Source organism: Diachasma alloeum, unplaced genomic scaffold (assembly GCF_001412515.2).
Source record: "Diachasma alloeum isolate Michigan unplaced genomic scaffold, Dall2.0 Dall_scaffold_00631, whole genome shotgun sequence".
Lineage (NCBI taxonomy): Eukaryota > Metazoa > Arthropoda > Insecta > Hymenoptera > Braconidae > Diachasma > Diachasma alloeum.
In genome coordinates this window covers 70583-94828 of record NW_021680763.1, presented here as the reverse complement: position 1 = coordinate 94828, position 24246 = coordinate 70583, and the positions used below count along the sequence as shown (strand labels likewise).

The window sequence follows — 24246 nt, the reverse complement described above, 5'->3', positions numbered from 1 at the left end:
TCATAGAGCAGAGTATAAAAAATGGAGACTCACGAAGAGATTTTTTGATCTCATAACCTACAAGAAATCTATCGCTGTTGCTAGGAAAACTTTCAAACGAAAGAAAAAACAATATTTTATTAAATTCGCAGAAAATTTGAACTCTAAAACAAACGTTAAGGATAATCAGGCGAGGAGGAAATGTAGGAGATGAGGCGGAGGGGTTTCTATTGTTTTCCTGCAGAAAACCAATCGCTGAATAATAAAATTTTTCCCATTCGGATTCAAAATTCAGGCAATATTAGGGAGTATCTCCGGTTAAAAATTATTTTTGGAGCTAATCAAATTTATTTGTATCTGTTCCACGCATTGAATGGTTTTCAGATTTTTTTTTAATAAATGAAAAAATATTAATTCATGCGAAAAAGTGGCGACATCGTCGGTAGTGTTTTTTTTTTACCATAAGCTGGTACCACTGGCTCGAGGGAGCTCCAATCAGAACGCTTCATCGCTCTCTCTCAAGAGACAATTAAATTGACCGCGCTACCCCCACCCGATCGGTACTTGAGATGTTGCTGCTCTTTTGGGCTGCGTGCGTAGAAATTTCATTTTTCAGTACTTTTTTCGCTATTATTGATAAACAATGCTCCTAGGCGACAATCTTTTTCACTCAAAAAATAATTGATCACATGTTCTAAATGTGTCTAAAGTTTCATAACTTTGACTGCTTTTTTTCCTTGGGTTCTGCAGCTTTTTTTGTGATTTCCATGAGATCACGGGTTAAATGACCACTTTTCCAAAAATTCATAATAAATTAACCATGTTCCCCAGCAGTCTAAAATTTTGCACACGCCTTTTCCATCATTTAAAGAATACGTAAACAATAAAAGAGCGCTCGCCCGATTATCCTTAAATATCTCTGGAACACGTGTAAAGTGCTAAAAAAATGCATGGATAAATACGACGTTACACGTCCTCAGAGATTATGTCGAGACTCAGAAAAAGATCTTGGACGCATTGAGAAAACTGAGTCCCGGCGGATGTCTCACTGACCCCAACCACATTCCTCACTCAGATCCCAATCCTCTTTCTGATCAGTCCTTTTCATTCGATGAATTTAATTCAGCTACGGGGCTACACGGCATAGACTACATCCTACTCAAAAAGTTACCAGTACAATTTTTTTTGTTATCGTTATTTTACATCGCTTTGACCCGGTTAGGGTATACTGCGCTGATGATTAAGACTTTAAATGGTTAGATCGCACCATTCTACCCGGCCGGGATTTGAACTCGGAACTTTTCGCATGTGAAGCAATGAACTTCCCGAGTGGAAATTGCTTCAGGCCCACCTGAAGTACGATCGGAACTTGATCAGGTTTTTGTAAGGATTGACTGATCCGGTGATTCCTGATGAGAACCTGACCAAGCTCTGATCCAGCAGGTCGGATCCGAAAAACTACAGGCAGGTTCAGATCAAGTTCTGATCAGGTAGACATGATCAGATGATGCCTGATGTGAACCTGACCAGGTTTTGATCCAGCAGATCGGATCCGAAAAACTACAGGCGGGTTCAGATCAAGTTCTGATCAGGTAGACATGATCAGATGATGCCTGATGTGAACCTGACCAGGTTTTGATCCAGCAGATCGGATCCGAAAAACTACAGGCGGGTTCAGATCAAGTTCTGATCAGGTAGACATGATCAGATGATGCCTGATGTGAACCTGACCAGGTTTTGATCCAGCAGATCGGATCCGAAAAACTACAGGCGGGTTCAGATCAAGTTCTGATCAGGTAGACATGATCAGATGATGCCTGATGTGAACCTGACCAGGTTTTGATCCAGCAGATCGGATCCGAAAAACTACAGGCGGGTTCAGATCAAGTTCTGATCAGGTAGGCACGATCTCACCCTGAGGTCGGCTGCCTGACCCCAAATTGATCAAATTCGGATTTGATGTCCTTGATCGACATTTGAAAGGGGTCAATTGAAGAAAAAATAATCAGATTCAGATCCGCTCCACCGGACATTAATTTTAATAAGTTTTTCGGATAATTTAATTAACAATTATTATACTATTCGAATTAACTTTTATCAACCATTATAAATAATTATTTTCAGTGTTTAAAAAGGATCATTATACTATAATTAAAATAAATTGAATTAAATTAATTCAATTTAATGAATTTAATTTGATTAATCAATTTAATTAACAGCCAGCCCTTCTCAAATGTACAGAAGGGAGGGATGATGATGCCGTAAATACGTATTAGAGGAGTATCCAACTTACACGCAAATGATCTTGAGAAAAAAAGTACTAAATGTCTATTTATTTATTAGTGTTATTGTTATTATCATTATTATTATTCATTAATGAAATAAATAAAAATTTAATTGAACATATTTTATCTCTGAGAATACACACGCACATCCGCGAGATAAGGAATAATCGTAAATTCAACGAATACCCCGATACAAATCATACAGGCAATGTACAGTTTACTCAATAGTAATAGCACGATAGCGTAGTGGTTAGGGCATAGGATTAGCAATCATAGGGTCCCCGATTCGATCCTCACCATCGGTAAAAAAATAATAAGCTTTTTCAGAGGTAATAACAGTAGAGATTCGTTAAGAGATCGGCCTACGGTGAAAGAATTGAATTCTTTTGTCTTGGAATAATTATCATTGATAATTGTTATTGAGACTGACAGACAAGTCATCCGGTTTTCATACAGTTGACTTGATCAAATTCGGATCCATTCGTCCTGATCAAATCCGGATTGGTCAGAGGCGTAACATGTCTGATCAATACCTGATCAGTGGTCAGGTCTAACCTGATCCAAACTTGATCAAGACCTGACCGGAATTTCCACTCGGGTTACCCAATGCGCCAAGCCACTGGACGCTACCAGTACAATTAAAGCTTATCTTGCTAGACATATTTAACGAACTCCATCAAGTCGGAGAGTTCCCTCCTGAATGGAGGAATTCCTATTTACACTTTATTCCCAAATCTAACAACACAGATGTTAGGCCCATTGCACTTACTTCATGTGTATTGAAACTCTACGAATCGATAATTAAAAACCGTCTTCAGTGGTGGATGGAGCACAATAATACTCTTCCTCTTTCGCAAACAGGGTTCAGATGAAGATTGTCCACTCGAGACAACCTAGTCAACCTCACGCTACACGTCGAAGATTCCTTCAGGGCTCAGGAGCAAACGCTAGCAGTCTTTCTAGATGTCACTAAGGCATTTGACAATGTCGTCGGGAATATTCACCTAGATATCCTCGCCGAGGTCGGGTGCTCCAGTACCATCTTTAGATTCATAAAATTCCTCACTCACGAGAGTCCTCCACTGTGAGGCATTAGGTGATAGCACGAGAACTATACACAAAAGACTCCCACAGAGGGGAGTTCTCTCTCCAATATTATACACGATCTATACCAGAAAAATTCTCCTAAAAGTCAATCCCAGAGTAGAATGATCACTCTTTGCTAACGACATTGCTCTGTTCATGCGGGTTTCCAATATTGAACATGACAAAGCCGTTTTGGTGAAATCAATTGACCATGTCACTTCCAACCTAAGAGCCGTAGGCCTTGATATAGCTCCACAAAAAACAGTCGCTTTGAGATTTAGCAAAAAAGGCCAACCCCCATCAAAGTACCCAAATTAGAGTTGACGACCACCTGATCAATCTCCAACTGTGAGATTTTTAGGAATTCCTTTCGATCAAAGATTGAACTTTAATCACCATGTTTCCATGCTCTAACAGAGATGTTTTAAAGCCTTGAACATCATTAAATTCGTACGCGCAACATGGTGGGGTACTGACCCTGAAAATCTGGTCGGATTCTACAAAAGCTACGTACGGTGGTAGAGTGGGCGAGGTCCACCAGGAGTATCCTATGCCAAACGTCATCAGCCACTATTCCAGACTGGAAATTAAGCCTCACGGCCTAATCATCCATGCAAATTGAATTTACTCTCGTCCTGGAGGGTTTTTCACTCTCTCAGTAGACTTTCTCCTCCCGAGTATTTCTACTCGGGAGTGTTTCAGAGTTAAATGCGAATCAGCTGGGACTCCTCAGAGCCTGGGACGCCGAGAGGCTGATCCGACCAAAGTGGAACACTTTTACCCACTTCACGACCATCCACACTCTCGGCCACCAGTTACCGTTTCGGTCATCGCACGTCACCGTCTCCGGGTACTCGAATGGCGGCACATGGTCGGATCGACAGGAGGACGATCTCTACTCCAGACCCACGGGCCCATGCGCTCGTCAGTTGTTTCGTCGAGCCGGATAACTCCGGAAACAACAAAGTCGTCACTAAGAGTTCCGAAATAACTCTTTTTTCCGTTTGTGGGGGATGCAGGAGCATCCCCCTACGTTCGCTACCATCAGTTATGCACCTGGTTGCGCTGAGCTATTCGCCCACCATTCCCTTGGCCATCTTCCAAGCCAACACCACAGTATATATCAGAGAAATCCTTTCGACTTCTCCGCTCGAGCGTCCGCGTTCGACTAACTCAGAATCTTACTAGGGCCTTCTCCCCCTAGTCTGGATATCTCAGCGACGATAAGTCATTCCGTTACCCTATCCCCACCAATTAACCTGACCGAATCCCGGGGGCACCAGTCCTCTCACCTAGCCGTTGGTCCCTAGTCTACTCTGACATAGCCTATGGAATCGCCCAGTTGGACAGCCTATACGGCGGCCCCTTTTCCCCTAGCACATGCTGGGCGAATTCCAAAATAGCCATAGTCTAGTAACGTCCTCCAGACCTCCAGGGGTCGCGGTTTCACCCATAACCACTATGCCTTAGGTCTTTCATCGGTTTGTCGCTCAATCTAGTCCCGGCTTTCTTCAGCCACCTCTAGATGTCACTAATTGTCTCTCTTCACTAAGTTAAGAGTTCACATATCTTTTTAAGGAGATTCCAACCCGTAACGAGAAAATCTCGTTACATACTTCCGTCTTTAAGAGAGGTTTCGACCCGAAACCTAGACGTTTCAAGTCAAAGACCCTTCAGGAGCAACTATTCTTCTCCTTCTGACTCTTCAGTCGGGGGGTCCTCCAAAGCTTCCCTATAGGACTTCATGTCCACTATAGCGCAGTCTTTGGTATTACGACCCGTCATATCAGAAACTTGGTAAAAGTTTCTGGAGTGCTTCTTAGTCACCACGAAAGGTCCATTGAACGGTTTATTCAAGGACGCTGAACGACTCGACAGCTCGTGGCCGCGAGCTAGGACCAGTTTGCCGACCTCGAATTCACCCTTCCTTCGGCGCAAGTTATAACTTTATGCCTGTCGAAGCTAATGAAGCTTCGGCTAATGCATGCCTAAAGGCCAATCTGAGGGTGCCATGGCGCTTCATGGGCTCGACCCAGGCCTCTGTTGAAGTTTCTTCAACTTCAACATCTCCCTCCAGCTTTCGTCGCAACGAATTCGCTGGCTCTGACTCTCGCCCAAGATTTACGAAAGCCGGGGTTGCTTTCAGGGAACTGTGTTGGGCTGTATTGTATGCAAAACGAAATACATCCAATGACAGTCCCAATCACGGTGATTCTGATCTACGTACGCTCGTATCATAGCTTTTAGCGAACGATTTACTCTTTTAGTGGGGTTCGCTTGCGGGTGATACGGCGGCGTTGTTCGGTGCTTCATGTTCGTGGAAGCAGCCAAATCCTTCAAGTCCTTGTTCACGAACTCGGTTCCATTATCGGTCAGCAATTCTCTTGGAGCTCCCTATCGATAAATGATGGTTTCCTCCAATGCTTTTCGTATCGTCGCACCGGTTGCTTTGCGCAACGACCGAACTTCTACCCACTTCGTAAAGAAGTCTTGGATAACTAGGATATATTGGTGTCCCGCTTTACTATGCGTAAAGGAACCCATGATATCCGCCGATATTCTTGACCAGGGTTTCTCGATTGCGCGAGGTCCCATCTGGCCTAACGGGGCTTGTTGTTGCACTTTGCAGCGCTGACATTCGTGACACGAACTTACGTACGTCATCACGTCCTCAAACATCGCGGGCCAATAGTATTGATTGGCCAAGCTTTGGCCGGTCTTATCCAAACCTTGGTGTCCGGCCTGCGGCAAATCGTGGCATTCGTGTATAGCGGCACGTCTCCTTTCACGAGGGAGAACTAATTTCCACTCGTCCAAGTCTTGGTTGTCCACTGAGGCAATTGTTTTCGGCCGGAGGTGGTATAGCAACCCTTCGGAAATTTTCCATGTAGGATATTTTACCGGGATTCTCTCTACGTCTCGACAGCGTCGGAGATACCATTCATCTTCGGTATCTACCGCCATCGAGAGTAGCTCCATCGCTCCTTCCGGTGCGCGTGACAAAGCGTCTGGCACATGGTAAAGCGCGCCCTTCCGGTGTATGATTTTGTAATCATATTCTAACAACCGGAGGTTCCATCTCTTTAGCCTTACAGCCAAGTCTTTCATATTATGCAGCCATCTTAAGGCGCTGTGGTCCGTTATCACTGTGAAGGGATAACCCTCCAAGTAACAACGGAACTTCATAATTGCCCACACGACGGCCAAACATTCCTGCTCAGTTACCGTGTATTTTGTTTCAGGATCCGTTAATGAGCGGCTAGCATATGCTATAACTCGCTCTTGTCCATCCTACACTTGCGTGAGTACCGCACCGAGTCCTACACTGCTCGCATCCGTTTGCAGGGTAAACGGCAGTGAGAAATCGGGACATGCCAGAGTTGGAGCCGACGTCAAGTGCTTTTTCGGCGCTTCGAAGGCTTCCTGCTGCTCTTCATTCCATAACCACGGCTGATTCTTCTTGGTCAGAAGTGTCAGCGGTTGAGCTATGGTTGCAAATTTTGGTATGAATCGTCTATACCAGGAGGGCATTCCCAGAAAACGGCGAATCTGTTTCAGATTCTTCGGCATGGGAAAATCGACAACGGCCGATGTTTTCTCGGGGTCGACCTGCCGTCCTTGGCTGTTCACAACGAAGCCGAGGTATTTCACCTCGGAACGACAGAAAACATTCTTCTCTCGATTTATTGTGAGACCGTGATCTCTCAATTTATCGAGGACCTTTCCCAACCACGTGAGGTGCTCTTCGAATGTCCTTGAGACGATAATTATATCGTCCAAGTATACAAACACGTGTGGATACATCTCTGGACCGATCAATTTGTCCAGGGCTCTTTGGAAGGTAGCGGGCGCATTTGTCAGTCCGTACGGCATGCGTTCGAACTGGAAAAACCCTCTTCCCGGCACCGTGAATGCAGTCATCTCGTTCTAGACCTCTGCTAACGGTATTTGGCAATACGCGGCACTCAAGTCGAGTGTCGTGATATAATTGGCCTATCGTAACTCATCAAGGATGGCGGTCATATTTGCAACCGGGTAAGCATCCTTTTTCGTTACTTCATTTACCCTGCGGAAATCGATACAAAACCGATATTTTCCGCTGGCTTTCTTAACCATCACTACAGGACTATTCCAGTCGCTTTTGGATGGCTTGATTACTCCATCTCGGAGCATCTCATCTACCTCCTTCCACATTAATAGTTTAATATGTTCAGACACGACCCTGACCCTTTGTCGGATAGGTTCGTACCTTTCCACGTCAATCTTGTGGGGTTGTAGCTCGGAAATCGGTGGACTTCCATCATGCACTGGAATTTTTTCATTCAGGAGTCTTTGGAGTTGGCTGTTTGCTCCTCTCCAGGTACCTTCAAACCGTTACACACAGTTACGTGGCAGGCTCGGTCCACTGAGACAAACTTGAATGTTTCGCCCGGTTTGTCTCTAAAGAACCAGGATTGGTAAAAGAAATCAATGACCATCCGTGCTTCTCACAAAAAATCCAATCCCAATATGAAATCCTCGGACAGCGAAGCCATCCAAAGAATTTCAACCGTGATGGGTCTTCCCCCTAATACCAGATGTATTTTAGAGGCCTCCTTTACCACCTCTAGTTGACTATTCGCCACTAGAACTCTTCTCGGTGGTATTCGTCTCGCACTGATACCTAGCTCGCTCAGCAGCTCGATCCCCGCTTCTCCAGCGAAGGTACGAAATGCCCCTGAGTCCACTAGAGCGCGCATTTTCTTGCCGCGAATTTTGATATTCACGTGAAAGGCAAATGTCTTGCCTTCCTTCATCGCCTGATTGATAAACTCCAGATCAGAGCTCATTTCTGGCAAGGACAATGCAATGGGGTCCGTCAGGGATTCTAGAGTTTTCCCATTCTCCCCTCCTCTCGAGACTCCTCTGCCACTGCCGCGGGCATTTCTGCCCTTTGTACAGCAGTTTCTTCGATCTCTGGGCTATGATTCTGCTCTGAGATCTCCCTTCCTACAGTTTCTGAGGAATTTTCCACCTCTTCCACTAGGTTTCTCTCCATTTTCCCCGAAACTTCCGGCGACGCAGCCGAATTTTCGTCACTCACGCTGCCGGTTTCCCGTTTTTTGGACGGCATTTTGGGCACTCTGGCAAGTGCACGCCTTTGGTACCGCATCCGTAACAAAATACGGATCGTTCGGCGGTGTAAAACCTAAACGTGTGGCCCACTCTGTCGGAATTGCGAGACATCAACAAGGTCCTGGTGAAACCAGCACGTTCACCCCTCTCTGAAGGAGCATCACGACGTTGTAAGGCGTGTGCTGCTTCAGTTCCCTGCAACTCGAGCTCATCATAGATGACTTCTACAGTCTCTATGGACTCGTTATGCCCTTTCATCTCGAGTGCTTTCAGAGATGGCTTCTCATAGCCTCTGTGTTGCCTCGGGTCTTTATTCCCGAAGCTCGAGCTTTTCTGGACATAGCTCGGGCCTCGGTTTGCAAAGCTTGGGCACAGCGCATGTTCTGGTTTTGGAGGGGGTCGCCATGTCAGCTCGAAGAGAATTAACTTCTCCTGACGTAAAACGTGCCTCTCCAATTCTTTCAATCTCGACGCTGGGCCGAGGGTGTAGCCAACGATGTACTTCGGTAACATATTGTTGTAGATGTGCGTCAGCTTCTTCTCCTCGGACCACAGAGGTCGAGTGCGTTCAAACAAGCCGTTCATATTTGCTATGAACGCCCCTACACTTTCCTTCGCGCCGGTCGGAAATTGTCGGCGGTCGGAAATTTCCTTGTGCAACGCTTGCTGGAAATACAGCGCTCCGAATCTTTCACGGAGGGCGTAGCACGCGTCTTCCCAAGAGAAAACCTCCGCGTGGCGATACCACGTGAGGGCGTTCCCCTTGAGGACCCCTTTCAGGATCTTTACGAGATCGCTTTCCTTAATAGGAATTGCCTCTCTCGCGTCATAAATCGCGGAGATAAAATCTTCCACGTCTTCGTCTGGTTGCCCAGAGAATGTTATGCCCCACCTGGTCAGATAATCCAGAACTTTGCCGGAGCTCTCATAGCGATTTTTACGATCCTCACGGCCGTAAAAATCGCTCTCCGTCGTGCTCGACTCGGAGGCTTGCCTACGACGCTCTCTGCGGCGTGCGTATCTATCATTTCTCCCATAATCATTTCCTAGGGCTGTTCGCCCTGGAGGAGTTGTGGGAGACTGCCTCGGAACCTTATGCTCTGGTTCTCGGACCTTCTCTTGAGGGTTGGCCATTGCTGGCCCCAATTGCCTCACTTCCCTGCTCAGTTTTTGCACCTGAGCAAGTATCTCTTTAGCCGTTGGCGTGGCGTTAGTTACCGTCACGCCCGGAATTCCTTCCGTTGGCGTCGTAGCTCCACTAGCATTGCGGCTAGTGGTTTTGCTGCCTTTTGGCCTCCCTCGCCCTCTGCGGGGAGGGGCTGCAGCTCCTATCAGCCCTGAAGTCAGGAGCTGTTCTTCTAATCTCTTCGCTTCTTCAGCGAAGGCTCTTAATACTGCCATTCGAGAGGCTAGGTCCTCTGGTGACCTTTCGGCCCCTTGGCTTGGCCTGTCCTTTGGCAAGGGAAGGCTCCAATCTGTCGCCAGCGGACTGATTGGCCTTTTCGCCCTTTCCTCCTCCGAGAGCGCCCCCTTTTCCTCTGGTTTCGATTTCGAGACTTTTTCAGCCTCGGATTCTCCACCACTACTCTCAGAGGTCGTCACTTTTCTAGTGCGACTTCTCTGGGTTTTCTTCTTGGCTCCCTTTTCGGGATCTATTTCTGAACCTTTCGGTTCGACCGGGGTCTCAGGGGTTTTCTCCTCCCCTCCCCCTTCCGTTTGCTTATTCAGCAAATCCTTCTTTGGCGNATCATTTCTCCCATAATCATTTCCTAGGGCTGTTCGCCCTGGAGGAGTTGTGGGAGACTGCCTCGGAACCTTATGCTCTGGTTCTCGGACCTTCTCTTGAGGGTTGGCCATTGCTGGCCCCAATTGCCTCACTTCCCTGCTCAGTTTTTGCACCTGAGCAAGTATCTCTTTAGCCGTTGGCGTGGCGTTAGTTACCGTCACGCCCGGAATTCCTTCCGTTGGCGTCGTAGCTCCACTAGCATTGCGGCTAGTGGTTTTGCTGCCTTTTGGCCTCCCTCGCCCTCTGCGGGGAGGGGCTGCAGCTCCTATCAGCCCTGAAGTCAGGAGCTGTTCTTCTAATCTCTTCGCTTCTTCAGCGAAGGCTCTTAATACTGCCATTCGAGAGGCTAGGTCCTCTGGTGACCTTTCGGCCCCTTGGCTTGGCCTGTCCTTTGGCAAGGGAAGGCTCCAATCTGTCGCCAGCGGACTGATTGGCCTTTTCGCCCTTTCCTCCTCCGAGAGCGCCCCCTTTTCCTCTGGTTTCGATTTCGAGACTTTTTCAGCCTCGGATTCTCCACCACTACTCTCAGAGGTCGTCACTTTTCTAGTGCGACTTCTCTGGGTTTTCTTCTTGGCTCCCTTTTCGGGATCTATTTCTGAACCTTTCGGTTCGACCGGGGTCTCAGGGGTTTTCTCCTCCCCTCCCCCTTCCGTTTGCTTATTCAGCAAATCCTTCTTTGGCGCCATTTCTAGCCCAGGGAGTCTTTCGTGAATTCAGGAGGCCTATTCAACCTCTGCCTTCACGACAGAAAAGTTTTCTGGGAGCTCTGCAGCTCCTTTTATACCCTGCAGTCAAGAGTGGGGGGCCCTCCCTACTCTTGTTCCCTCTCCGAGTATGTGGCGCACCCTTCTTTGGGTCGGCGGCTCCTCTGGAGGCTCTTGGAGAATTTTACCTGTGCAGCCAAAGCCCCTAACAATCCCCAGGATCATCTAATGAGTATTTTGGAACGAAAACTCACTAGTTCTGGGCGATTATTCGTATTGTCCCTGTCATTTCCCGTCATTTCGGACGTTTTAAGAGATTTCTTGAGGTAAGCGACTACTGTTCGGTCACTTTCTCCCTCCTTGGGGTCTTTCCAGAATGAAAAACACTCAATTTCCGGCCTAGAGGTGGTACTTTTGAATTTTTCTTGCTTGCAGAAATTCCTCTCCAACGCTTTCAGTATGATTTCACCTGATGTGGCGTTTAACCTTGAGTTGAATCGCCTTTCGGAGATTCCCCTTTGCTGTTTTACCAACAGTCGCACGGCGCGCCCTCGCGAGCGGAATTCATACTTCCGACCTTTTCGGTCGGTAATGCTATTCCCTTTCGGCATAGTCTTCTTTACCATGTGTCGGTAATTCAGTGTTTCAGAATTTCCCTTCTTTACGAAGAGAAAATCCAATTTCACTGAATTTTCCCTCGTTCTTTTCCAATTTTTCCGATAGAAAAGCGGAATTTCTCGCGTCCAAATCATCCTCCCCCGGGTGACGAGGAAAACAATCCGTAGAGTAACGGAGAAAAACACTTCCTCATTGAAAAATTGCTTGGGCTATCTTTTCTTGAAAAAAAAAAAAATCCATTTTTTCAAGGTGCGAAATTCGATTTTTCAGAATTTTGACTTATTCCTCGTTTTCCATCAAAATTTTTCTTTAAGGAGAAGGAATTCCCCGCACTCGAGACCATCCTCTTCCGGGTGACGAAGAAAACAGTGCTCAAAGCAGCAAGGAGAACAACTCCCCAAACGAAAAATCAATACTCTCGAATTTTCATCGGGGAATATAAACTCGTCCTCTCAAGGTCATCTCCCCCGGGTGTAGAGGAGACAAAACATCGAGTATCTGAGAAAATCTCCCCACGATCGAAATTTCATGCGTTCTGAATTCTATTTTTCTCTTTTCACGGAATAAATAAAATTCGTTACTTGCGACGAAAATCAATTTCTCGATTTTCCTCGCATTATCTACGTGATAATTTTCAACTTACCCATATTTTCAGGGTTTTCTTTCTACTCCATTGGCGTGGCCCCACGTCGGGCGCCATTTTGTAAGGATATTTTCCCGGGTTGTTCACCCAGGAAAAATCCAAACTACTTTTTAGCCGTCTCTATCGCTCAATAATCGGGCGCCAGCCGAACCTTCACGGGAGGTTCGACGAAAACCGGCCTCTGAGGCAAACTCGTTCACTCCGAGGACTTCTGTGGCTGGGCAAAGGGTTGCCCAGCTAGCATCAGTGTGACCCGGCAGAGTGGGCGAGGTCCACCAGGAGTATCCTATGCCAAACGTCATCAGCCACTATTCCAGACTAGAAATTAAGCCCCACGGCCTAATCATCCATGCAAATTGAATTTACTCTCGTCCTGGAGGGTTTTTCACTCTCTCAGTAGACTTTCTCCTCCCGAGTATTTCTACTCGGGAGTGTTTCAGAGTTAAATGCGAATCAGTTGTGACTCCTCAGAGCCTGGGACGCCAAGAGGCTGATCCGACCAAAGTGGAACACTTTTACCCACTTCACGACCACCCATACTCTCGGCCACCAGTTACCGCTTCGGTTATCGTACGTCACCGTCTCCGGGTATTCGAATGGCGGCACATGGTCGGGTCGACAGGAGGACGATCTCTACTCCAGACCTACGGGCCCATGCGCTCGTCATTTGTTTCGCCGAGCCGGATAACGCCGGAAATAACAGTCGTTACTAAGAGTTCCGAAATAACTCTTTTTCCCGTTTGTGGGGGATGCAGGAGCATCCCCCTACGTTCGCTACCATCAGTTATGCACCTGGCTGCGCTGAGCTATTCGCCCACCATTCCCTTGGCCATCTTCCAAGCCAACACCACAGTATATATCGGAGAAATCCTTTCGACTTCCCCACTCGAGCGTCCGCGTTCGACTAACTCAGAATCTTACTAGGGGCTTCTCCCCCTAGTCTGGATATCTCAGCGACGATAGGTCATTCCGTTACCCTATCCCCACCAATCAACCCGACGGGATCCCGGGGGCACCAGTCCTCTCACCTGGCCGTTGGTCCCTAGTCTACTCTGACATAGCCTATGGAATCGCCCAGTTGGACAGCCTGTACGTCGGCCCCTTTTCCCCTAGCACATGCTGGGCGAATTCCAAAATAGCGATAGTCTAGTAACATCCTTCAGACCTCCAGGGGTCGCGGTTTCACCCATAACCGCTATGCCTTAGGTCTTTCACCGGTTTGTCGCTCAATTCATCTAGTCCCGGGTTTCTTCAGCCACCTCTAGATATCACTAACTGTCTCTCTTCACTAAGTTAAGAGTTCACATATCTTTTTAAGGGGTAACGGAACCCGTCGCACGTAGAGGTTAGGGGTCCCCCCTATCGGTATTGCAGGTTCCCGTGGTTTTTTGGATTTTGTACGTGAAAAGCAAAAAATCCCATAAAATATAAATAAATAGATATAAATAAATAATAATGGTATGGAAACATTCTACATCATCTTCTGTCTCGTAAAAGTACTTCCCTCTTACAATTGGTGCCCTGTAAAGGACATGTTACCTCCTGGATACCATCCAAAAGTACGTTTTTGTACTCAAAATCTGTCTTGGACCTCACTCGATCGCTCTCTTCTCATGAAAATAGCCATCGGCTAAGAAAAATCTACAAAAAATCGGTTTTTCTATCATGACTTGGCAGATTCCTATAAATAAAATGGCGTCGGCCTTGTCCTGGTCCTTGCTGTTAAATAATTTGCAATTTTTTTTTGCATAAAAAAGAAAAGCATGAGAAGAGAGCGATGCTTTCCGCTACTCTCAATACAGGGAAAAAGTTTCATTGATTCTCATTGCATAGAATCCAAGAAAACTTGTTTTTGATAAACGTCTTTGTGTGGTCGGTTCCGTTACCCCTTAGGGGATTTCAACCCGCAACGAGAAAATCTCGTTACAAATGATCTGGAATTGTGCACCAAATTGTTATTTTAAGCGATGAATATGTGGAAATATTACCACATTGCAATTCACCGGGGGGCAGATTCCCCTACTTATCCGGCTATACCCTTATTGAAAAACTCGAATTTCAGCAATCACGCTCTAATTTTTTTCCATTTTTATTTATTTTTCTCCATAAACTCTTTCCCTAAAAATATGTCTTTTTGCATTTTATTCTTCACTTTTTAGTTTCATATTTCACCATTTTTATTGAAAAGTACCTAAAATTTTCTACATGATATTGATTTTACAATTATGAATTATTCATCATATTTTATATATTGTGCAGAAGCGTAATGAGTGTTATTTACGGAATCTTTAATGAAAATTGTGAAATTTTGAATAAAAAAGGTAAAAATTAAATCATTTTTTTATGATTCATCAATTTTTTATCCATTCTGGAACGAAGAGAAATGTATTTAGCCGGCCTTTTAACGAAGCTAAAGGAAAGATTCAAATTTGGCACGTGGAGAAATTCAATCCAGATCAATAAAACGCGAATTAATATTAAAAATTAAATGAATAGAAAACTCAAGAATAGAAAGAAAAAAAGTGGTGCACGCTCGCACACGAATGGTACGAAATCTATGTCAATTTTCCAACGAGGTTTTCATATAATTTTCCCCGTACGATTCAATATAAAGTGCATGAAAATAACAATTTCAATGAGTGTCTTACTTTGTGCCGCGTTCTTGTTTGACCTAGCGTTCCATTTTACGTCGGTTTACCCTACAATCTTTTGATATATTCACTTGAAGTGATTCTACTTGTAATTATTCTCGACTTAATTCAATCTTACTCAGGTCAAGTAGACCCTAATAGAAATTTCATAACGCAAAAACATCGCGGGGTGAGTTGGCGCGCAACATTCAATGTTATAGGCATAGGCCCTTTTTGGCTCAATGTCGCAGAATTTCGATCAATTTCTATGGGAGGAAGCTCCGAATTGGATCAAGAAACTTTTGTTTTGGAGTACAAACATTTCATTTGTTCTATTTACTCTGATCATTGCAATTTTGATTTTGTTTCAACAATTCGAGTTTAACCTTTCGTTACTCGCGTCCACGGCATCGCGCCGGTGAAATTCTATTTTTTAGTATAACTTCCAAAAAAAATCGTTAAAAAATATGAAATAGTATATTTCGTTACGAGTGCGGAAAAGAGTTTTTAGACTCGCCTTAGGCTCGTGCTATAAACCTCCCACGAGCCAAAAAAACACTTTTCCCACGAGTATCGAATGGTATTTTTCATCACAATGTGTGGAAAAGGGACGTTTTAGGGATGGGACGTTAAAAAGTTGCTTTTTTGCACAGCGTGATGAAAAAAATTTTATACCTCACTGATTTTTTCTAAAAAGATATTCTGCTACTTCTAACCACGGCTACAGCCCCTGATTAGAGAAAAGTCATTCCTATGCTAACTGGAAATAAAAAATACGGTGTCGTGCCGCGACGCGACTGATCGTGTCATGGAAATATTTCACACGGACTTGCCACACTTGTGGCTGCCGGAAGATCAGCGAGTCCACTCTCCGAATGAAGTTAGTTAAGGTTTCTGGCTCCGGCTGTTTCGGACTGATGTCCAGTCTTCCGGCCGTTCTCCGAATGAATTGTGGCAACGGCGCGCTCAGATTTACATTATGGCGCAGCACCGCGATGCGAGTAACCACGTTGGGCAGTTTCACGCGAGTAACGAAGAGTTAAAAAAACTGATGCAAGTATGAGTATCAGTATCATACAGCCCAGTTAACGTAAAAGTATCGCGTCTCTTCAAGTTTTCAAAGTGTCGCTGTTTGTCTACTATTAGTAGGAATTTGATTGAAGTAGATTCCTCCAGAAGCGTACTATCAGCAGAATTTATCAAATTCAATGATTTCATGATTTCTTCGAGAGTATTAAGATACCTCTCCCATTTTTTTTAACGAACGAAAAAAGCCAACTGTCGTGTAATTGACCAAAAGCGGAGAAAAACGAGTAGTGGTACCGAAAAAATGTAGCAGATTTTGAAAGAACGATTTTTTAAAAATTGCTATATTTCAGAAACCGCTCAAACAATCATACTAAAATTAGTAAGAATTTGTGTTTAAATGGTATCAGCTGAGAGAGTAAAAAAATGCATTCTGGTCATATGAAATTGTTATCACAGTTCTGGACATACGCACACATACAGATATACAAATACGTATACATATATACAGATATTTTTAAAATATATAATTTTTTCATATTTTATGACATTTTAAGTCATAATCGGAATGAGAGAATCAAAAGGAATTACGAGAATAAAGCTGCATTCAGACGGACAAATGATTCGCATTCTACATTGTGTTCTTCTGATTTACACATGTGCAATTTGACATGTGTCAATTCAACATGTCTATTTCGAAAGTGTGTAATTCAGAGGTGTGTGATTCAGACGTGTGCAATTCGGACTATGATTAAAATCCTAACTAATCAACTGCTATCGATATAACGCCTCTTGACTCCCATATGAGCCTTCCAACCCCCACATATCATATGTACCCCAGGACCCTTCTATATCCCCAATGATTTCCATATCACCTTTATTGACTCCTATGAGCTTTATATAACCATATATGACCACTCGTGGCATCCATAAAACCTTTATATGCCTCATTTATGGCCTCTGTATGATCCCTACATAATCTCCCCATGATATGCCCATATCCCCCATATAACCCCACCATGACCCTCATATGCCTATGCAATCCTCATGTAACCCTCATAAAACCCCCATATGACCTCCATATTATTCATATCTCCTCTATTGAACTCATTCCTCAATATTAATTAAAAACGCTCTTTCAAAATATTCAGAATTTCTTTTATATGTTTTAAAATATAAATTCAGAATTTGCGGGTGTCCTTGAGTGACGGGGCTACGAGTTGAAATTTCGAGATAAAAATGGAACAAAAAAATCAATTCAGATACCGTTCCACAGATAATGGAGCCGGCCCTGAAATCCGAAACATTGTAGTGGTGACAGGAAACTTCATGCCAAATTTTAGTTGATATGTTGATTTTTTAAAACGGAGAGTGGGTAAAAGGATTCTAAGTGTAAAACTGAAAAGGCGAAATATCTCAAAAAATTTGAATGAACAGGTATACATATTTTAATTGATTGAAATAGAAAGCATCTAGACGACTATGAAAAAAAAAATCAAATCAGTTGGGTACTTTCCGAGATATTTGCGAAAAGCGATGTACAAACAAATGGCGATTTCTCAAAAAAGGCTGGGTCGATTGAGCTGAACTTGAGTACATAGTTAGTCCTCATTAATACTTATAATCTGACAAAATTACAGATTTTTTTGAATTATTTTAGTCCTCTATTCCTTGGATTTTCTAAAAGTTGACCATCCGCACATACGCAAATGATCATCAAAATTCGTATTTTTTACGTTTCAGACCATTCTACACCATTTCCAAGCAAAATTAGAGAATCTAAAAATTGACGGATTTCAATGCTTCCATTCGGAAGCAACAACTATTGGATAGGCCTATGAGAGAAATTCTCATTTCGTTTTATTTAAGAAAGCAGATTCTTCAGAATCCCTATGATGACGAATGAATAATCTAATATGAATTTTGCCAAAGGAATTCCCTCAACAGAGATCCCTGCAGGAATTTCAGTCTCCTATGGAAAAGTTTCATGAAAGTTTCTACACAGTCGTCAAGGAAAACGTAACATACGTATACGTGTAAACCTCCCCTCTGCACGTCTTATAGGAATTCCTATACGACAATCCTCTAGAAGTGGAAAGTTTAAAACTTGAATGCATTGAGTGTTGAAATCCCACTTAATCAATCAAAAAATCTATTATGATTTGAAAAGCAATGCGACGATTAATTAAATAGAAAATTTTATTATAATTATACTGGGTAACAACCAAATTCCTAAGTTAATTAAGTCAGTTTTCAATAATTGTAGAGAGTTCAGGGAAGAAATATTTCTCTTTTAATGAGTCGACGATTAGATTGGCAATCTGAAATGGACTGATGCCAGAAGGCATGCCCGATTTTAGCAATAGAGAATCGTTATTTGGCATTTGATCGATAAAACCATTTTACGTAGAAAATTTACAAAATTGATGAATGATTTACCTCAACTGCGTTTATACGAATAGCCTCCTTCGTAATCTTCAGCGCCTCTTCAACGAGTCCAGCCTTCTGTGCAATGGAAGCGATACTAACCAGCGGAACATCTTTAAACCGTTTAGGCACAGTATTCAAAGCTAACTGAAGACAGTCGAGTGCATTTCGTGACTTTCCAACTACTCGCCAGTGTAGAGATGCCAATACCGAGAGTACCCAAGGTGCTGCAACCTTTGATTTCGTTGCAGTCAAAATCCTCTGCCCAATCTCTGCAATTTCTGCCTCCTTCACTAAACTCAATAAAGGTTCTCTGAGACTAGAATCGGGTGAATTACTCCCCAGCGTTGCTTTCAGCAATGATTGAGAAATAAATTTTTGGTCGTAAGTCTCGGGGGACTGACAAGTCGGTGGATACCAAGGTAAATCATGCCCCTTCCCTGCACCAATGCCAATCAGTTCATTAACAAATAGTTGAATGGCATATCCTTTATACTCTGGTGATAAATAAATTGGTATGTATTGTGTTGTATCACTCAGCAACAGTTCCTGCCTGTCGCATTCGCCCGAAGTCGGCCAATTTTGACCCTCAAAATCAGCGCTACTCTTCTCAATTTCAAGATTATGGTACTTTGGTTTATTAGTTGGTTCCATAAATACAGAAAAAAATTCAGGGTTCCTCTCGTTACTACTATCCTTCGTTTTACCTGGGCGATCAGTCGTTGAATGCATAACTTTTGTACTCGTCATTCGATCATTCATCTTTTCCACTTGATTTTCGACATTCTTCAGTTGCTCCAGACTGACATCAATGTCAATCTGTAAGTTGTGAGCAAAGATTTGATTGTCTGTCACACTTTGACAGGATAGTGTTGCATCGTCACCATCTCGGTGCGTGCATACTTGTCCGCGTGATGATAACATTGGACATAAACGCTGAGCACGAAGAGCTAGAAATGGAGATGTCATTCTTTCACATAGGATTTTTTCTTCTAGCTTCAGACATTCGGCATCGTCATTCTGTTGGGCGTGTAGTTCCTCTACAATATCATCTAGTTGCCTGCAAAGGATCAATATTCTGTTAGAATCAACAATTTACTTCAGTTTAATTCATGCTAGCCTGTGTTATTACTTATATAGTTTTATTTTGTATTTTTGTATTTACATTCCATGGTTTCACTGTAATAGCGCTTTATTATATATTTTTTTCTATTGGCTCTGTTAGGCATGTGCTTAGAATCATTCAATAATGATTTAGATTGAATGAAGTTGGATTAGGTTGGTTGGTTGGTTGGTTGGTTGGTTTAATTGTTCATTTAATTTTGTAAATTCAATTTAGAAGAGATTTTTCCTATTTGCACTTCAAAAATAGATTTCAATGCAAGATTGATGTAGAATTGTGATAGTTTTATTTGAAACTTTAATCATCAACTTATTATTATTATTTCTTCTTTATTCTTTGATCAATGAAACATTGCACAAATATCGCATTTTCAATTATTATGAAATGTCCAATGAATGAATTGCAATTCGATTACCATAACCCATGAAATTAGATTCAAATTAGTTTGTTAAATGGTAATCGTAATGATTCTGATTTTTGAAGAGGGTATTCTCCATCAATACGCATAAGAAATATCAGATGTCATCCAGTTCAAGGTATGTTTAATGAAAAATTTATCCCACTCACTTCTGTAAAGCTCCCAAGGATTTTCCTAAGCTCTGGCAGCACAATATAACGAATTTAGCCTGTTTTGCCTGTTCCATACTCGGCGTTAGTTTCAATGAATTATCATAACAAGCAATAGATCGATTGTAATCACCCAAAATAGCATAAACATGACCAAGGGCTAAATGCTGATGACTCTGCGTTGGTGCATAGTCTATCGCTGCGTGAAGAACAATTGCAGCCTCAGCTGAATGTTTTGCTGCGTGAAGAATGCCTCCAGTTGTCAGCAAAGGGATGTCTCGGAATTCTCTGACAAAAGACAATGAATCAATTGTTATCATCAAAACTGTCGTCATTGAAACTTTTTGAACGGTGTCTTATAAAAATAGGGATTTTTCGTTTCGAGCAGGGTTTTCGTGATATTTGTCGTTTTTTCGCTCCAAATCCGTGTTAGCACTCTAATTTTTGGAAAAAATCGACATATCAACTTGAAATTTGACCTAGTTTTCACTTAGTACTACAACTACTAACTGAAACAACTGGTACTGTTTCGTATTGAAGATGGGCCGAATAGGCTGGTTAGTTCAGGAGATATTCAAGTTTATATCCAAATTTATTTTCTTGAATGTCTCAAAAACTACTCAACTGATTTCATTTTCTTTCTCAAAATAGTCGTCTCGATGTTAGTTATTTCAAATCAATCAAAATGTTTATTTTTTTAGCTATTTCGATGTGGCTACAGCGTTTTGCTTGCACCATTACTGAGTCAGGAAGCTCGCCGTGGTTCTCAGCAACCACTGACTGATAATGACAATGGCGTAACACGTCAGGTAAAAAAGTCGCTGTCAAGAAGCATGGGCTCCTTACTGTCACAGTAAGCAGGCCAAGAAAAGCCAAGAAAAAAACATTGAAACATTGAAACACTCAGTAAAATGCTCATTGTCTAAATTGTACAGTGATTTTTCAGGTGATTTTTTCTTCCATATGTTATGATTCTTTCTGAACACACGATCAATTCTGTAATGCACCTATAGACGAATTGAAAAATTGGATACGATTTGTTAAATATTTCCAGGGAACTTATTCACAAGACAAAAATCATAATCGCTCCTTCGAAACCTCTGCCTTTTAACCATATTCACGAAATAATTTGCAGCTCTATTTCAGAGCTACTTTTCAACAACTGCTGAATGAAAATGAAAGAAAAAAATAAATAAATGAAAATAAATAAAATTCTTCAAAAGCTCGAGCAATAATTTCAAAGTTGCTCTCCTAAACTTTTCGAATAATACAAAATTCTTTACATTTACCCAACATTATTCTCAACATTAATATTTATGAATAATAATAATTTAATAATTATTATCAACATTATTATTTCTGAATAATTACCTCGGAGCCGTAACAATAGATCGACGAGCACATTCCAATGCGTTGTAAGCATCTCCTCTCACTCTCCAATAAATAGCAGCAAGATTGAGATGCAACCATGACGTACTATTCCTTAACAATCCATGGGCAATCTGATGGCCAAATTTATTCAAATCTGTACCCTCTGGTAGATATTTAATTAATCCTTTCTCCTGATGCTGCGACAAATTCTTTCTATTCCTCATTGCATTCAAATGATCAAAAGTATACATGCTAAAGTCAAGGGGAAAAGTCTTCTTGCAGTCTGGTATTCTCTTCTTCTCCTCGTTAGGTATTCCATGGAGCAAATAATCTTTGTGAGTTACTCCTTTCCTATAGCTTCCATCGGTGGCTACACTAGCGTAGAAATCAAAATCTTCCAGCAATTTTCTGCTGGATATACAGTCAGGATTCGAAGCTTGTAACCAGGATTCAAGATCTCCTATCGAGTTTAACACAGTCATTTGACTATCTAGGAATTCTTTTCTTGCTAAGATTTTTTGATGCAGGGCCTTCACTGCATTAATTCGGTTTTCTTGCTCTAAAAATGCTGGGAGGTCGTAGGGCCTTCTCATATTATATACAGAGTCGGGCTGAAATAAATTAGTTTTTAAAGACTTTTAACTATGTTTATCAGTTAATTTTTTGAATGAAATTCTCACTTGTGGTTGTATCCTCCCGTTCTCAGTGACCACCCAGTCAGTGGTTGCTGATATACCCAGAATCAGTTCGAAAAACATGAGAAATATTCGGTAGGATCCTAATTTCGCCATCGTATCTGGTTTTCTTTTTTCAGTCGCACTTTTCGATGACCTTTCAGTTATCGAGTGTTGAAGGTGATAAAGCACTCATCACGCATTTTTTAAATTAATTATTGTGAATGAAGTGTTTATAGAACACATGACATTTCGTAAAGCGAACAGTGATATTGTTAACATTCGATTGACTGAATAATGGCTCATTCGAGGTTATTTCCTAGTTTACCACCACTGAAACCAATGGTAGCCAATTCGATGGCTTGGTAGGAATCTCTGGGCTTTCCATTGGTTAGTTGGAAAAGAGCGCGGATTTATTTCAATGTTGAGGGAATATGTCAGTGAAATTTGTCTTCACTGGGCCTTAGGACCCATTGAACAGTTTGTGATATATGACAGAATATGGGAATAATTAGGGAAAATCACGGACCCGATTGATTTTGCCCCGTATAACCAAGAAAAATTATATTTTTTGCTGTTTTTACCTTCAAAATGCTCCGTGCGCCGTAGTTTTCATACGGTTTTAGCTTTTTTTTGTTTTAAATGTTCATTACATTGCAAAGAATAAAGTTAAGCTTCCATTTTACTTTATTTGAAATAGATCATCAATAACTGAATGTTGAATTTCATAAATTTTTCGTGTTTCTAGAGTAGATTAAAATTTATGAAATTCAAAATTCAGTTATTGATGATCTATTCCAAATAAAGTAAAATGGAAGCTCAACTTTATTCTTTGCAATGTAACGAACATTTAAAACCAAAAAAATCTAAAATCTTATGAAAACTACGGCGCACGGAGCATTTTGAAGGTAAAAACAGGAAAAAATGAAGTTTTTCGTGGTTATACGGGCCAAAATCAAATCGATTAGGTCCGCCATTTTCCCTAGTTATTCCCATATTCCGTAAATAGTGAAAACTTTTAAATTTCACCGACGTATCCCCTTAAGTGAGATGATTAAATTCAGCATCTTCGTCAAATCATGTATTTTTATGACCAAAAAAAAAATATTTTCCAACATTCACGTAGAAAAGTTTCTCGCATTGATTATCTCACTAATCATCATATTGATAGGTGACATAGAAAATTAAGAGATATTGAAGAAATGATGATTACAGTGATCGGAAAGTCATAAGGGCAACGTTTCGTAGCGTATGTCAACTTCTGAAAAACAAAAAATTACACATTAACAGTATTATCCCTTTTGTTGAGAATTGTTAATAATCTAAAACTAGTGCTGAACAGAATCGGGATAGTAATAGTTCTTCAAATTTCATTGCTTATGCATTACTATACAATTTTTGAATTTTTCATTCTTCTCCTCATTTTCAATCCGGCTTCCATTCAAATCAGCTATTTTTCACTTTATTGGAGGTTTTGATTCTAATTGCGCATTTTTGCTTGAAGGAACGCTTTCTAAACGTGATTTTTTTCTGTTCTTAAATTTTAGCTCGAAATGACTCAGAATTACATCAATAAGTCGAGAACAACAGTTATTATATCACAAAACAAGCAGAGGACAACGAGGATATGACAGCGCGTCATGTGACAGTAAACTTGTCACAGAATGATGTCTTATTTTTTTTCGCCATCAATACATTGATGACGGGCTTTCGAATGAACTGAAATATTACAAAAAGTTATAGTTTCACAACATTAACTAGCAGCAAAAATTTCGGATGGTTACTGCCACCTTCATGGGTACTAATAAAATTTCAATGTTTCAAATACTTCGTAAGAGCGGGTAGAAAAGTGATTTTTTCAATTCAGTTGCAGTCCAATTCAGGAAAAATTATTTTTTGAGTTAATAATTGATTATGATTGAATCATTTGTAAAAAAAAGTCATGGTCTCCGAAAATTGCAATTTTTCAATAATTTCATTAGTCTACTTCGAAAAGTTGACTTCCAATTTTTTTCCATATTTTTTCAATATTCTTTCATAATTATAAGTAAGTAGCAGTTATACTGTTGAAAAAAACAATTAAAATTTTAAGGACAGTTTAATAGTAAATTTTAGGAGTTTGAGAGGGAAAAGTCATGAAGTGTAAAATTCCACTGAAAATTTACTGCAATTCAACATTTTTTAACAGCATGAAGATGAAAACTTTCAAATT

At 41.8% G+C, this 24246-nt stretch overlaps 2 protein-coding genes across 8 annotated transcripts in view; one reads left to right on the top strand and one right to left on the bottom strand.

Annotated features, from left to right (window-relative positions):
* LOC107043813 (soma ferritin) overlaps positions 1-24246 on the top strand; it is an 84802-nt gene that overhangs the window by 5473 nt on the left and 55083 nt on the right. The gene's annotated exons all lie outside the window — the stretch shown is intronic.
* Positions 1-24246, bottom strand: part of LOC107043812 (tetratricopeptide repeat protein 17) — an 84061-nt gene that overhangs the window by 5415 nt on the left and 54400 nt on the right. For 3 of the 6 annotated variants that reach the window (XM_015265458.2, XM_015265462.2, XM_015265461.2), the window contains exons 2-6: positions 23248-23295; positions 22041-22191; positions 21361-21971; positions 19990-20277; positions 18312-19359 (exon numbers count right to left, since the gene is read on the bottom strand). In XM_015265458.2, coding sequence (XP_015120944.1) covers positions 18312-19359; positions 19990-20277; positions 21361-21971; positions 22041-22191; positions 23248-23264 — 2115 coding nt within the window. In that variant the 5' untranslated portion in view covers positions 23265-23295. Of the gene's footprint in view, positions 1-18311; positions 19360-19989; positions 20278-21360; positions 21972-22040; positions 22415-23247; positions 23296-24246 lie in introns of all 6 variants that reach the window. The other 3 variants (XM_015265463.2, XM_015265464.2, XM_015265459.2) reach the window with 3 other exon arrangements.